The 17,156-nt window shown below is 37.2% G+C and overlaps 1 protein-coding gene across 3 annotated transcripts in view; it reads left to right on the top strand.

The window, feature by feature from the left end:
• The window catches only part of SESTD1 (SEC14 and spectrin domain containing 1), a 146,542-nt gene that overhangs the window by 104,620 nt on the left and 24,766 nt on the right, over positions 1-17,156 (top strand). For all 3 annotated transcript variants that reach the window (XM_060302198.2, XM_030850718.3, XM_030850723.3), the window contains one exon: positions 9,642-9,764. In XM_060302198.2, the coding sequence (XP_060158181.1) occupies positions 9,642-9,764 (123 nt within the window). The remainder of the gene's footprint in view (positions 1-9,641; positions 9,765-17,156) is intronic.

Here is a 17,156-nt window from a genome sequence, read left to right on the forward strand (position 1 = left end):
GGGAGAGAAAGTGTTAGGTGTCACAAGGGAATGACTGAAGTGCTGTGGGCATTCAATGGAGGGATTATTCCCCTGGTTGCAAGTGATCTCGGAAGACTTAGTGGAAAGAGGTAGTGCTTGAGCTTGTCCCCAAGAATGTGTAAGATTTCACCAGGCACCTCCTTTAGGTTTTAAAGGAGAACTGGCATTCTGTGGAGGAGAAAGAATAGCATGAATAAACAATAACATGAAATCCCAAGTTCTACTGAAGAAAAAGGCAGCAGTAGGCACCAGGGAAAGTGTTTGGCCTTTGAGTCATGGAACATAGTGAGCATGCTCTGAATCCCAGTTCTTCCACTTATTTGCTGTGTGATTATGGTCACATTATTCACCCACCTGAGCCTCAGTTTGACTTCCTTCTTTCTTTATTCCCCTTCTTCTCTTTCTCTCTCTTCCTTCCTTCTTTCATTACATAAAACAGGGGTAACAGGAGCTCTTTTGAAAGGTTTGTTGAAAGAACCCAGCACTCAGCTAATGGAAGCTATTATATTTGTTCCCATTGAACTAGATTGTAGCCTAGAATTCTAATTCAGCTGTTGGAAAACTTGCTCTGTAAAGGGCCACATAGTAAATGTTTAGGCTTCTTGGACCATACAGTTTTTCTTGAACCTGTGGCTATTTAACTGCCTTTGTAATGCATAGTCATTACGTAAACAAATGTGTTTGGCTGTTTCAGTAAAACTTTATTTATAAAAACAAGTGGTAGGGCTTCCCTGGTGGCGCAGTGGTTGAGAGTCCGCTTGCTGATGCAGGGGACACGGGTTCGTGCCCCGTTCCGGGAAAATCCACATGCCACGGAGCGGCTGGGCCCGTGAGCCATGGCCGCTGAGCCTGCGTGTCCGGAGCCTGTGCTCCGCAACGGGAGAGGCCCCCGCGTACTGCAAAAAAAAAAAAAAAAAAAAAAAAAACAAGTGGTAGGCTAGAATTGGCCTGCAAGCTGTAGTTTGCTGACCCCTGACTAGAGCATCAGGGTGTCATGGGGAAAAAGGCTTGAAAGGATGGGAAGGAGTTGGATCATGGAAGATCTTGAATTCAGGCAACAGAATTTAGGCTTTATCTCATGATAACTACATAGAAACTGAAGATTTCTGAGCATATGTTAATTATATATAATTTTTTCTACATAATATATTCATAAATTAAAGATAGCTTATATTAAACTCAGGTAAACTTTAACTAGCTTGAGAGTATCTTTGAAAACCATAAAGATGAAATAGCATAGTGGTATACAAGTACCCCAGTAACCTGGGTCCACTCTCTTCTGCCACTTTCAAGTTTGTTCTTGGGAAGGAAGTGTACTCCTCAATGCCCTAGCTTCCTCCGTCAGTAAAGTGAGGAAACAATAACAATAATAATAATAAATACCTACTTAATAGGGCTGTTACAAAGATTAAGAAGATAATTTAAATAAAATGTTTAGCTTGGCACATACGAGTTTTTATTAGTATCATTTATTATTGCTCACTCGTTTTAAAGAAATGAGTATCTACAATAGTGTGAGATTGTGCTCGGTGGAATGTAATGGTGAGTAAAAACAGACAGGGTGTCCCGCCTTTTGGTGCATGGCTAAGTAACTACACAAATAGTTGTAAAATTGCAACCACTCAAGTCCCAAGGAGAGTGAAGGGAGGAAGCGTGAGAAAGAAGATGATATCAGAGGTGAAGCATTTTTCTGGCTTGCAAGACTTAATGGATGATGGTATTGTCTAATTAGGGAAATTGGGCAGGTTTGGGTTTACGTGCAGATGGAAAAGGTGTGGAAAATCAAGAGTTTGGTTTTAGACATGGTGAATTTCAGGAGACTTTGAGACATCTAACAATAAGATATATAAAGGTAGTCCCAAACAGGTCCAGAAGTGAGAAGTCTGGGCTGGTGACATACTTGTTTGTCATCTGTGTATGAATGGTAATTAAAGCATTGATGTGGGTGAGAATTTCCCAAGGAAAGAGCTGAGAGTAGATGAGAAGAAGGCTTTGTAACTGAGCTTTGAGAAGCTCCAGCATTTAATGACAAGATAGAGGAGCATACTCCTGAAAAGAAGGCAGTGGAGGATTGGCCAGAGATGAAGAAGGAAAGTGTGAACAGCTCTGTGTCATGGAAGTCAAAAGAAGAAAGCATGTCAGGGGAGGAGTTGGGAACCCTGTCGAATGTTGCTGGAAGATTGAAAAAGAGGAAGACTTAACATGTTCACTAAGAATCCACAAGGTCAAGGTCGTTGGTGATCCCAGGGTATGGAGTAGCAGGGCCAGTAGCACATTGGACTGAATTCAGGAATGAAAGTGAGGTGTGGTGAAGGAGACGTGGAGTGTAGGGAACTCGCTGAGAGTTTTGTCTCTGAAGGAAAGACGAGAAACAGAGCATTGCCTAGAAGTGAGGGTGTATTAATTTGCTAGGTCTGCTGTAACAAAGTACTACAGACTAGGGGACTTAACCATAGAAATGTATTTCCTCATTTTTCTGGAGGCTAAAAGCCCAAGATCAAGGAGTTAGCAGGGTTGATTCCACCTGAGGGCAGTGAGGGAAGGATCTGTTCCAGGCCTCTCTCCTTGGCTTACTGATGCGTTCTCCCTATGTCTTCATATCATCTTCCCTCTATACCTGTCTGTGTCCAAATTTCCTCTCCTTTTAAGAACACCAGTCATATAAGATTAGGGCTCACTTTAATAACCTCATTTTAATTTAAGTGCCTCTTTAAAGACCCTGTCTTCAAATAAATATGGTTACATCCTAAAGCACTGGGAGTTAGGACTTCAGCATATGGGGAGTGTGGGGACACAATTCAGCCCACAGCTGGGGTCAAGTGTAGTTTATTTTTGTTAGTTTGTGTTTGTGATATGGAAAACTAAGAGGCTTAAATTCTAGGGGGAAAGTATATGTTTGGAAGGAGGAGTTGAACATGGAGGAGAGAATAATTAATACTATCAAGTTCGTGACAAGGTGGAAGTGAATGGACTCCAAAGCAGAGCTGAAGGGATTAGCTTTAGAATGGAGGAGGGAGAACTCTTCCTTTGTAACAGGAGGGAGATGGTAGGATGATCCAGAGTTGCCTCCGTATATATAAGTCAGGCATCGAGAAGATGAAGTAGTTCTTGAGTGATTAGGTTTTTTTGATTGTTTTTTGTTTGTTTGTTTTTAAGTAAGACACAAAGGGAATCTCTTTGGTGGTAGAGGTTTGGAGGCAAGGCGGGGATGGGGAGGGCAGTGGTTAAAGAGGGTTAGAGGTTTAAATGGAGTGGAAATGATTCAAAATTTTCATTTTGGGGATTGGAAGAGTGAAATTACCATGGAAGTATAGATGTATTTTTTAGATAGTGCTGATCTTGAACTTATGGTGGAAACTTTCTGGCCTGTTATGTGACCCTGTCAATTCATGGCTGGCTGTTGATGTGCAGGCCCCAGAGAACGTGGGTGATGGGAGTCCCCCAGCATTTGTGCTTTGCTATGTGACATCAGGGGCAAAGGAGTTAATGTATTGACATGCATTTTTGAAATGATGGACCAATTCAACTGGATAAAGAATAAAGAAACTAGAGAAAGGAGATGATGATGATACTTATAATGATGGTGGTGATGGTCATGAGATTATTGTTAAAAACAAATAAACCTCATTGCAATTCAATTTTCTTTATAAGCGTTACATGTGAATTGGTTAGAGCATTAATATTCATCAGGTGATGGTTTCTACACTCTTATTTTCACAGGTCACATTTTAGGGAAAGATCTATTTCTCTTGCCAAAATGATTACTTAAGTTTAGCTATTTAGAAACATATATTGATCATGTCCACACACAGAGAATATAAACTACCATCTTCAGTCTTGCAAATTTGGGGGAAAATGAAATTTTTTGATGTTTATATAAAGATAATCATAAAGTTGACTACCTCTGCTTGTGTAAAATTAATGAAAGTTGAAATTTTCCACATCTCTTTTTTTTTACTGATTTATCACTGAAAACAGAACATAATGAAAAAGAAACCAGTAGCTCTAATAGATAAACTATATGGTAATAACCATTGTAGTTGTCAGCCATTTATTCCCCACAGTTCAAATCAGTAGCATTAGACTTCATGTGGAATGCAGAAGTTCTCCATGTTGCTGCCGCTACATTTAAAAATCAGATTTCATGTACTTCTGGATAGGAGATGATGCCACTTCACTGAAATAAGCTATCGTTACTTGCATTATTTATTGTGGCAGTAATTTCTGCCAGCATTGCAAATGTTATTTCTAGAATCATCCATGTGATTTTCTTCCTTTGTAGAAAGGAACCATAGATGCAAAATAGGATAACTCTGAGTTGCTAAAGTATACAGCTGGAGGCTGTGATCCCAGTTCACCATATTCTTTCTTCTGGTCAGATGCTTGACATCTGCTTGATATGCCCTTCTACCTGGTTTGACCTAACATGCTTCTAGATATTCTCTCGTGCAGTCTTCAGTAACCAGTCTGGCCAGGAAAAAATGGTGGATAGTCACATGCATTTTTGGCCTCTGCAAATATTTGTCATGGTGGATTCTAAGAGCACATCTTCAAGGTTATACTTTGCATATAAATGTAACCGTTTGAGAGGTCACATTGATATGGATTGTGCATGAAACTGTTTTTGCAGTAAGTTAATATTCAGATTGACTGATGAGCAAGATGTCCTGATTGAAATTAAGTTTTATAACCCAGTTTGGCAAACCACCATCATTAATGCATTTAAATAGATTTATTTACTGGGGCATCAACCTCAATTTGCATCATTTTTATTAGAAATAGTCATACATTTATGGTGTTTACGTTACTGATGTTGCATTCCAAGGGAAATTACTTTCAGCATACGTTAAAACTATATGTACTTCACTTTGTTATAAAGCAGAAACTAACACACCATTGTAAAGCAATTATACCCCAATAAAGATGTTAAAAAAAAAAATAAATAAAAAATAAAATACAGTTTACCCAAAAGAAAAAAAAAAAAAAAAAAAAAAACTATATGTACACTTGACTGTGTAACTGTTTTTGTGTGTGTGTGTGTGCCAAGCAGATGTCTTTGCTTTCTTTAAAATTTATTTTTAAATTTATAACTCTTTAAAAGTTCCCTGCTAATGAATTGTTTTTCCCCAGTTATCATGATTTATATTAACCTGCTTCTTTTGCTTCTATCGTTTAAAAGTTTTCTAGAGTTTCAAAGTTTAAATTTTAAATAATGTTGCCTTACGTTTTTTAAAATAATATATAACACATTAACCAGTTAAAATTTCTGAGTTATTTTCATTCTACCCTTATTTTTAGAATTTAGACATTTTTAGTGAAATAATTTATTATATTAATTGCTTAAATGCCATTGTATATCTGTTTCTATATTCATATTCGTAATACATAGTAATCAGTGAGAAGCAATTGAGTCCCCCAAAGGGAATGGAAACTTGTTTCAAAATGTTTACATGAGATTTCTTAAAACTTACTCTTTTTATTTCCATTTTTTAAAAGCATAGACTAAAACACTTAGTTCGGGGATTAAAAAGCCTATGGGTTTTACTGTAAAATGCAGATGTGAGACATAGTTTATAAAGGGTGAATAAATAGAAGGAGCTAGGCTTTTTTCTTCAGAAAAAGTGGGGAAAGCAAAGAGGCTAACAGCTATTGGTATCATCTACTGTGCTTAAGTGTCTTACGTATAATGACTGTATAATCCTGACAATAGCCCTATACAGTAGGTAGCATTAACACCATTTCAAAGGTGATGGACCAAAGTCTTTCAACTCCTAGGAGCAGAGCCAGAATTTCAGAGTCACGCCTAGTGCTTCCTGAAGACAGAACTGCTCACCTGTCTCTTTTGTGAAAGAGTGATACTTTCCACAGGCCAGCAGAGGCAAACAGGATCCTAGTACCCTGCCCCTCCAAATATAGCTCATACCAAAGAGTAAAGCAGAAAAAGTGGAGATGTTGAGGAACAAAGCATTGTATTCTAAAGAGTACCTGGCAGTAGAGGTTTGCAGATGAATTTAGGACTCTGAAAACAGAATTTAGGAAAGAAAATCGTAGCAGTTAGGCTATTCCAGTGAGTCAAAAATAATACTTGGACTTTTTTGTTTTTGAGTTTTTGCTCTTTAGTATTAAAACCTTGTAAAGAGAAGGTGGAAGCTAAGAATACAGTAATATTTAAGATACTAGGACATAAATGGGCACACACATAAAGAGAGAAATCCCAAAAGATCATATACTGTTAGTAAGCAAACATTCGCAGTTTATTCGTTCTCACTAATATTTAGAAATACACCTGAAGAGATTTCAGTTTTAAACTTGATGGAAGTATTTTAAAAGTAATAGTCAGCCATGTAGGGGGCAAAACTAAAAGCAGAAAGCCTGGTTTGGAGGCTACCACAAGGATCTAGGTAAGGCCTGAAGTAGGCTTAGAACAGGTTTATTTTGAAAGTCAAAACAGCAGGATTCCAGGGGTATCAGATATGCAGGGTGTAAAAGGAAAAAAAGAAGAGTCAACAATGACTCTAAGGGTTTTTGGTTTGAGAATATTGCTCTAAATTATAACTCTAAAATGCATAATTTATAATAATGCTCTTTAAAGTATTCTCATTATGTAGGCAGTTTCAAAATTAAAAAGAAGTAGCGAGAATAATCACAAGAATGTCATCTTTATTTGAATTTGTTTGACAACTAGAAATCAATAGTGTAAGTTCAAACAGATCAAAAGTATCCAACCCCTTGGAAATGAAAAATAACTCATTTTAAAAAATGGATCAACAGAAAAATAAACAGTTCAGTAGAAAACTTAAAACCAAAATCATCAAAATCTATAGCATGAGATGAGTCTTGAAAGATGAAAAAGAGGTCACGAAGAGAAGGGGCTGAAAAGATTTCAGGTAGGAGGACGATCCATGTCAAAGCAAGATTAGTGAGAGAACATGGCGCCCTTGGGGAGCACTAAAAGTTCAACGCGGGCTCAGTTAAAGAAGGAAATGGTGAAGGATAGGCGGGGCCCCATCATCCATGGCATAGTATGGCCATGCCAGATAGCCACATTTCATCCCGAATGTAATGTAGAACCAGTATAGGATTTCTCACTGGGAGAAATATTTAAACAAAGATGAGTATTGGGTCCTCATGAAAAGATTTTTATTTAGTATGTAGTTCTGTTTTTCCCCTCTGGTTATTAAGAAAACAAGAAGTCTTGGTGTTTTTTACCAATCTATGTAAGAAGATATAAAATCCAAAAGTAGATGACGTCTACGTTGTTTTCCAGGAAACTTTCCCCTAATTTTACTCAAAGTTAGTATCATTCACGTAGGAACTTACCAACATTCTTATGATCTAACCAACTTTTTCCTTAGTTACTGTTTGTAACCCACTTTTGTAATAAATATAAATGATTTCAAATTAAATGTAATCATTGCTGCATTATTTTGGTTGACTACCCATCTCATCTCTTACATTAAGCTTGAAGTAGACTGAGGGCAAGAACCCCATTTCCAGAGTTTTTTTTGGAAATGACAAAATATATTTGTTGTTAGAAAGAGATACTGTTTCTCCCAGAGCCCCCACATGGATGTTTCTTAATAAATTGCACTGAGAATCTCAGAAAATAAAAATAAAATAAAATAAAGTAAAAGCAGTGGTCAGTTTATATACCTTGCAAAGGTTATTCTCAGTTAAAACTTTCATGACTTGGATGTTTCAAATAGAGACAAGTGCTTTAGAGAGTAATTTTATAATGTATACTATTAGCAATTAACATTGTATCATCACTGGACCCAAGATCTCTATTGAAAATGTTTTCTAGGAAAGCAATAGAGAATTAGAGAAGAATTCTGTTGCATAACTGCTATATATATATGTTCATCTTAAAATTACTTAGATGCTCAACAGTAGAGAATTGGAGTTGTGAAAGCAGGTATAATAGTTACTTGAGGTAGGACGTTGCTTACTTAGCTCTTAGTCAGGTAGGTTGGTTGGTTGTTTGGACACATGAGAGGGAGCAAAGGAAGGAGGCAGGCAAGGAGGCTGGCCTTCTTAAAAAAGGGGTTTCGAGCCATTAAAATGGTAATAACTGTAGCCACAAGGAAGTGAAAAACACAGGATAGAAATTACTTGTACTCTGACAATCGGCTGCAGCACTTAAATCTGGAGTAACATGAAAATGCAGTGCATGTGAAAAATTAATGGAAGGAAACACACATGATTTTCCCCTATGATGTGGTACTTTTATATGATTATTTAAATTACATAAACTCTTAGATTTTAAATATATTTTACCCTGGTAATAACTATGGAATGCACTGTGGGTCTGTGATAAGGTAAGCCTGTCTTTCCACTGAGTCTCTAATATTATGCTGCACAGACATCCTCATTCACTTCTTGGGACCTATCCTAAGTTTAGATTTAAGGCATATCCTAAGTTTAGCTGTTGTTGACTTCCTAATTGTAATTTAGCTTGATAAATAATAATTCAGCTTGGTAAAGCTGGGCAATATTTTTTTCTGTTAGAATTACTTCACTGTGTCTGTGTAGTTTTAGAGTATATATGTTTGTGGGTAGAGAAAACAAAACCCTTTCTTCTGCATGAGAATTTGATCTTTGCTTAACTATCTAGGTCTGTTCCCTTGAAAACCTGATAAAAATGCCAACTGTGTTACCAGGCGACATTGCTTGTAGTAAAAATTATTCTGGCTCTGGACTGGGAGAACTCTTAATACTTGATGGAAGGCATAACTTCGGGCATCTTGGAGCTCAGTGACTTTTATAATGGGCATGATGCTTGTGTGGTGTGAGGTTTTGATGCCAGAGTGTCTCCCATATCTGTCCCATATGGATCTCATCTCCCAAACTGTTGGACTGCTTCAGGGACCCGGCAGAAGAGAAACACCCAGTCCTGCTACCCTGGCAGACTGTAGTCCCTTCCCTTCATCCTTCTGAGTAGACTTGGTGCCAGGGGGACTTCAGATGGTCTCGTGGGTCTGAATGTTTGGCTGATCCTAAGAAGACCCCCTAGAGGGTACTGCAGTAGTATAATTACACAGTTTTTAATTTTCTTTTCCAAGTGAGAAAAATAGTATTTTAACTTTATATCAGTTAATTGATTCTGGTTTATGAGTGCTTTGGAAGGAACTTTAGAGTATGAGTCAGGACACGTGGCTTTTAGTCCTAGTTTTTTAATAATGAATTATGTTACCTGGAACAAGTCACTTAATCTCTCTGAAACTCAGTTTTCTTAAGTATTAGATAAGAAATTTGACCAATGTCATTTCTTGTGTCCCTTCCAATTCTAAATCCTGTAGTTCTCTAATTTTCTTATCATCATAAGTTAATTTTTAAGCCTCTCTTATGGGAGCATGTCATATTTCTTTTAGCCTGGCAGGTGATCAGATAGCTGAAAGCCTAAGGTGCTGTAGTGTACATTTTATCAAATTTAGGTTTTGGAAAAGTTGTCACATTATAGCTGTATAGTTCCAGAAGAAATGTTTACTGCCTATACAATAGAATTTAAATAATTTAAATAAAAAATACTTGAGGAACTTTGGGAAGGGAAAACCAATTAGAATGAAAGTTTGAAAAGTTTTTGATTATTTTAAAATTTTCATCTCAACTTCCATTCATAGGTTGTGAACTGGCTTGAAGGGCCTGGATCAGAACAGCTGAGAGCCCAGTGGGGGATTGGAGACTCCATTCGGGCTTCCCAAGCCCTACAGCAGAAGCACGAAGAGATCGAGAGCCAGCACAGTGTGAGAGGCTTTTTCCTCTGCAAGTTACAGAGCTATTATTAATGTGCATAATTAATAACATGTGTGGTACTAAGTGATAAGTTGCTGTTTGGTTTAGGGGCATAAAGTACGGTATGTTTAATGGCTATCAAGTACATTTTGACCACTTAGTACATATTCATTAGAAGTTTGGTTTTGGTTTTGTCTCCAGTATAGCTTAATTATATATTTTTATAGAAACACAATTCATGTGAAATTTTAAAAACTACTGTAACAGAAGAAAGAGTGATAGTACAAAAATACAACCTTTATCTAGTCTTGAATTTAAAAAGTATAACCTCAGGAACAGGAGTTGTAAGTTAAATACAAAGTATTCAGGGTTTTTTTCAGCATAAAAGGAAAAACCATTATGTTAGAACCTGTGAAATGCATAAAATATATAGATTTTTCAATTATGGAGTTTCATATTTAAGTCTCTTACAAGTACTAACTAGGAAAATTGCAAAGATAATATATATACAGTTGGCCCCTCCGTATCCACAGGTTCCACGCACATCCAAGGATTCAACCAACCATAGATTGAAAATATTCAGAAAAAAATATTCCATGAAGTTCTAAAAGGCAAAACTTCAATTGTGCTGTTTTGACCAATAGGTGGCACTGCATTGTCACCTTGAGAATAGGTTGTTTGCTGCAGGACGCGTGTATCAGCTTATGATTTTTAAGATGTTCTAATATTTTATTAAAAGCTTTCTTTTCTCTTTGTAAATAAAAGTCAGCACTTTAAAGCCTATTATGGAATTGTTCAGGTCTTATGAAACTATAATGACAAATTTCTAGTGTATTGATTGCTTAATATGGGTAGAATTTGGAGAAACTTTTAATGTACCATTTTGTGTTAAAGCACTCTGTCAAGTATTAAATTTTAGATTCTTTATAAAACCATACTTTAGAAATAAAGCTAAAAATAAACCCAAATTGATTAGGATATTCAATGCTAATATATAGAAAATGAAAATGCTACTAATATATAGTTCTTTGTCAAGGAGTGGCAATGAGAAGTTTACTTGGTTTTTGAATAGTAGGTAAGCACAACAGAAAGAATATTAAGGTGTATGAAAATGATTATAATAACTTAAAATAATTTTTAAAGTATTTTAGTCCAGTAATCTTACTTTAGCTTTTAGGTGGAGGTAGGTGAGTGGTAGGAAAAGCACATAATAGGAAGGTGCAGAAGCATAAATCTCTGAAGTTGCTTTAGGATTCTGTCAGTGTCTCCCCATCCCACAGTACTGACTTCTGGTCTCTGAAGAGAATACTGGTGTGTTGTGCCTTATAGTAAGCAAAACAGGTCTGCATAAAGAATCAAGACCCCATTTCTTCCTAAGGTATTAGCCTAAGTGTGTTGGCAGTGTTTCTTTCCTCCTAGATTGAGATTCCTATATCATAGTATAAAATATAAATACCCATCATTTCACCAACTGTGCATCACCACCAATTCACATATATTTCCAGTGTCAGTCCTGATGACTGCTTTTTCCTTGTATGTGAACATCCAGGTTCATTTCTTATCTACCATCTTAATCCAAATCCCGTATCTTGGAGGTGGATTGTTTTTTTAAGTTTGTTTTTGTTTCTGGGCGTGCGTGCGTGCGTGCGTGCGTGCGTGCGTGTGTGTGTGTGTGTGTGTGTGTGTGTTTCGTTGGGGGGGGGCTAGAAATAATCATTTTCTATACAGTTAAATGTTTATAAGAGGTAAACCAGAGAATGACCATAACTGAACTGAATGCAGCCTGTTCATCTGAGGTTCTATAAATTTTATGTTCCCCAATTTCCTAGGAAGGAACATTTTGATTAAAATGTGTGTGTGTGTGTGTATATATATATATATATGTATATGATTTTTTTCCCCACATCCCAGAGAGACTGATTATTTCTCTATGACAACATCAGTTCTAATTTCAGGTGTTAATTTCATGAGACATACAAGTTCTTAAATTGTTTGCATCTCTGGTCTAGTTATTAGGGCCTATAGTTTGCAAGTTTAAACGAGGAAAAAAAAAAATCAGCTTGAGGATGGTAGTTCTTAAACCTTAATGGTCATGAGAGTCACCTGATGTGTTTGTTGAAAGGCCTGTGGCAGAACCCCACCCCCACAGGCTCTGATTTGGTAGGTTGGGGGGCGCTTAGGTATTTTTAATAAGCACCCCAGGTGATCTGATGTAGAGAGTTCTCACTGCAAGAAATAATATCTCAGGTCTTTTATCCTTTAGTTTACTGTTTTTCTCTGAATCACTGTTATTACTTCTTCAAAGAATTAGACCAACTTATTTAGAGCATTAACTAAATTTGTAAGTACTATAGATAAGACTGTGAAATCCCTTTCTATTTAGAACACAACAGTGATCATCTTCTCAGGCAATATTTTCTGCTTTAAATCAGTCGGTCTCCATTAACCTTTATAATCACTCTGTGGTTAGAAAGTATTTTACATAAATTGGGACGTGAGCATGGCTGGAATTTGGAATCCCTGGCACCAATCCCCCAAGGACACGGAAGGACAGCTGTAGAGAACAGGTTTTCTCAACCTTGGCATTACTGATTTATTTATTGATAAATCTTTGTTGTAAGGACTGTCCTGTGATCGTAGGTATTTAGCAGTATCATTGGCTTCTACCCACTAGGTGCAGTAGCATCCCTCCCTCACAGTTGTGACAGCCAAAAATGTCTCTAAATATTGCAAAATGTTCCCTAGGGAGCAAAATTGCCACCAGTTGAACATACTGCTATAAATCAAGAAAAGGATTCTGAGAGATTAAGTGACTTGATGAAGATCACACCCTTAGGAAGGAAAAAGACGGACCTTGAGTCTGTCTTTCAAGTCTGGTGTTCTTTGCATTACGTATGACTACATCATCTCTGTAATCATACTCAAAAATTCCATAGTAGTTCAGGCAATAAGACAATATGACAGATTAGAGAAACCCAAGTTTTAGGTACAGGGCATAAGAGAGACCACATTTGGAACAGTACCTGTTACCTACCTAATTTAATGTCAACAAATCTACAATACCTAATATAAAAAGTGTTTTATGTGTTCACTCAGTACATGCTAGTAGGGCACATACTAAATGTCACTTGTTCTGGGCTCTTGAGAATATAGCACTGTCTTATCATACGGAACTTACATTCAAGTTGAGGAAAGAGGGAGTGGAGAGCAGTATAGGTAAGGCTTTCCGGAAGGGCCTCTCTGAGGAGATGACATTTAATCAGAGACCTTGAAATGATATGAAGGAGTAATCCAAGCAAAGGGCAATTCAGATCGAGGACACAGCAGTAGAAACACTCTGTGGCAGGAGCGTACTTGCCATGATAGAGGAACAGCAGGTATGTTGGCAGTGTTGGAGTGCAGTGAGCAAGATAGGGAGTCAGGGGCCAAAACATGTCATGTGATTTTAGCCCAGAAAAAGGAACTTGAAGTTTGTTTTAAATATTATGTGAAATCATTGGAGAAGTATTTGAGCAGATAATTGATTTATGTTTTTAAAAGATCACCAGCTATTGTATAGGGGATAGGGAGCAGGGACACACAGTGAAATAGGAAGACAGGAAGCTAACAGAATGGAGGCAGCAGAAGTGATGAGAAGTTGTCAGGCTTACGAGGTTGAGCCGGCAGGACTGGCTCTTGGAGGAGTCATGTGTTTAGCCTTAATGACTATTCAGGTGGGGAAAACTGAGAGAAGTAGGTTTGGGAGGCTGGAGAATCAGTATCTGTGGGGGCAGGTTAGTCATTCAAATGAAGATAGCTGTTAGATAGTTGGGTATCAGTATCTTGGGAAGAGGTCAGGGTTGAAGATATTATTAGTCTATAGATGTTACTTAAAGGCGTGGGACAAGATGAAATCATCCAAACCCAATGAGTATTGGTTTAGAAGAAAAGAGCCTTTGGAAAGCTGAACCCTGGGTCACTCCTAAATTTAGAGGGCAAGGAGAGGAAGGAGAGCCAGCAGAAGAGGCCGAAAAGGATCTTTGTGGCTCAGGAAAGAAGTGAAAAAGGAGGGAGAGGTGGTCACCTTTGTTAAAATCAACTGAGAGGTCCAATAAGATAAAGACTGAGATTTTTTTGATAAGAGTGGGAAGGACAAAATCCTGATCAGAGTGAATTAAAAAAAGAATAGGAAATAAGATAGAGTGAGTATAATGATCTCCTTTAAGGGAAGGTTTTTTATCTTTAATTTACATATATTAAAATCCACATATCTTAAGTATATATTTTGTTTTTTAGTAGAAGATGCAGTTTATTTGTACACTGATGGGAATAATCCATTTGAAAAGAGAAGATAATTGCAAGAGCAAAGCCTTGCATAGGCAGCAGAGATTAGTCTGTAGAGTGCAGTGGAGCAGTTGGCCTTAGAATCAGGCAGAGTTCCTTCATTATTTTAGCAGAGAGGGCAGAGCCTAGGGCTACAGAAGCGGGGAAGGTCATAGATTTGTCTGTGAGAGGATGAAAGAGTTCTCTTCTGATGGCGTCATAGTGAATTATGAAGTTGGATTTTTGGCTAGAGTGAAGAGGTGAAAGGGAGTTGGATATTTAAGAAGTGATAAAAACATATCAGAATAGGGAGGTGAAATAACTAGAGAAATACAATAGGGTTTCTGAAGGCCCATTTGAGGTTATTTGGTCACAACTTTAAAAAGACACCTATCCACATAGTTGATTTGATCCAGCCACCTTCAGCTGCTGGAGGCACACAGCAGGAAGAGAAACCAGGTCAGAGGTTTTGTTTGTTCAAATAGAAGTACAGTTAATACACAATATTATATAAGTCTCAGGTGTACAATATAGTGATTCACAGTTTTTAAAGGTTATACTCCATTTATAGCTATTATAAAATATTGGCTATATTCCCCATGTTGTACAGTATATCCTTGTGGCTTACTTTATACCTAATAGTTTGTACCTCTTAATCCCCACCCCCTGTCTTGCCCTCCCCCACTGGTAACCACTAGTTTGTTCTCTATATCTGTGAGTTTGCATCTTTTTTATTATATTTTCTAGTTTGTTTTATTTTTTTAGATTCCACATTTATATGGATTATCATACAGTATCATATAGATTTATCTTTTTCTGACTTATTTCACATAGCATAATGTCCTCTAAGTCCATTCATTTTGCTAAAAATGTCAACATTTTGTTCTTTTTTATGGCTGAGTAGTAGTCCATTGTGTGTCTGTGTGTGTGTATGTGTGTGTATGTGTATCCCACATCTTCTTTATCCATTCATTTGTATATGGACACTTAGATTGCTTTTATATTTTAGCTATTGTAAATAGTGCTGCTATGAACATTGGGGTACATGTATCTGTTTGAATTAGCGTTTGGGGGGTTTTTTTGGGTATAAACCCAGGAGTAGAATTGCTGGTTCATATGTTAGTTCTATTTTTAGTTTTTCGATAAACCTTCATACTCTTTTCCACAGTGGCTACACCAATTTACATTCCCACCAATAGCGTACAAGGGTTCCCTTTTCTCCACATCCTTGCCAACATTTGTTGTTTGTGTTCCTTTTGATGACAGCCATTCTGACAGGTGTGAGGTGACAGGTGTGAGGTGGTATCTCACGGTGGTTTTGATTTACATTTCCCTGACGATTAGTGATGTTGAGAATCTTTTCATGTACCTGTTGGCCATCTGTATGTCTTCTTTGGAAAAATGTCTGTTCAGGTCTTCTGCCCATTTTTTTAATCAGGCTGTTTATTTTTTTGATGTTGAGTTATATTGGCTGTTTATGTAGTTTGGATATTAACCCCTTATTTTTCATATCATTTCCAAATACTTTCTCCCATTCAGTAGGTTGTATTTTTTGTTGGTTTCCTTTTTTGTGAAAAAGCTTTTATGTTTCATTAGGTCCCATTTGTTTATTTTTGCTTTTATTTCCTTTGCTTTAGGAAACAGATCCAAAAAAATATTGCTGCGATTCATGTCAAAGAGTGTTCTGCCTGTGTTTTCCTCTAGGAGTTTTATAGTATCCGGTCTTACATTTAGGTCGTTAATCCATTTTGAGTTTATTTTTGTATATGGTGTTAGAGAATGTTCTAATTTTATTCTTTTACATGTAGCTGTCTAGTTCTCCCAGCACCACTTATTGAAGAGACCATCTTTTCTCCATCATGTATTCTTGTCTCCTTTGTCATAGATTGACCACAAGTGCATGAGTTTATTTCTGGGCTCTCTATTCTGTTCCATTGATCTATGGGTCTTTTTTTGTGCCAGTACCGTACTGTTTTAATTACTGTAGCTTTGCATTCTGAAGTCAGGGAGGCTGATTTCTCCAGCTCTGTTTTTCTTTCCCAAGATTGTTTTGGCTGTTTGGGTTCTTTTGTGTTTCCATACAAATTTAAAAATTATTTGTTCTAGTTCTGTGAAAAATCCCATTGGTACTTTGATAGGGATTGCACTGAATCTGTAGGTTGCCTTGGGTAGTATGGTCATTTAAACAATATTGATTCTTCCAATCCAAGAATATGGTACATCTTTCCATCTGTGTCATCTTCAACTTCTTTCATCAGTGTCTTATAGTTTTCCGAGTACAGGTCTGTTACCTCCTTAGGTAGGTTTATTCATAGGTATTTTATTCTTTTTGATACAATGGTAAATGGGATTGTGTCCTTAATTTCTCTTTCTGATAGTTTGTTTTCAGTGTATAGAAGTACAACAGATTTCTGTAATCAATTTCATATCTTGCAACTTTACTGAATTCATTGATGAGCTCTAGTAGTTTTCTGGTGGTGTCCTTAGGATAGTCTATGTATAGTATCATGTCACCTGCAAACAGTGACAGTTTTACTTCTTCTTTTCCAATTTGGATTCCTTTTATTTCTTTTTCTTCTCTGATTGCTGTGGCTAGGACTTCCAAACTGTTTTGAATATAAGTGGTGAGAATGAGCATCCTTGTCTTGTTCTTCATCTCAGAGGAAATGCTTTCAGCTTTTCACCATTGAGTATGATGTTAGCTGTGAGTTTTTCATATATGGCCTTTATTATGCTGAGGTTTGTCTCCTCTGTGCCCACTTTCTGGAGAGTTTTTCTCATAAATGGATGCTTTTTCTGCATCTGTTCTTCTTTTTTGACGGGTGAATCTGATGGAAGGAAGGAGAGCAGGGCATGAGCATGGGTTGTGCCCTGGGAGGTGGTTATAGCCTCTGACAAAGGGTAGAAGGGAGGACCTGAGGCTCCTGAGTGCTGGACAGTAGAACATGCTGAGATCAATGGATTGGTGGACCTCATGGGGCTATAGGAGCAGGCATACTCAAGGATGTGAATTGGAGAGTCAGCAACTGGTGATCAGAGAATGGGATTCTTGAAATTAAGATTCGGGGGCTGTATAGTAGTATATGATAATGACAGAATTT

Source organism: Globicephala melas, chromosome 7 (assembly GCF_963455315.2).
Source record: "Globicephala melas chromosome 7, mGloMel1.2, whole genome shotgun sequence".
Taxonomy (NCBI): domain Eukaryota; kingdom Metazoa; phylum Chordata; class Mammalia; order Artiodactyla; family Delphinidae; genus Globicephala; species Globicephala melas.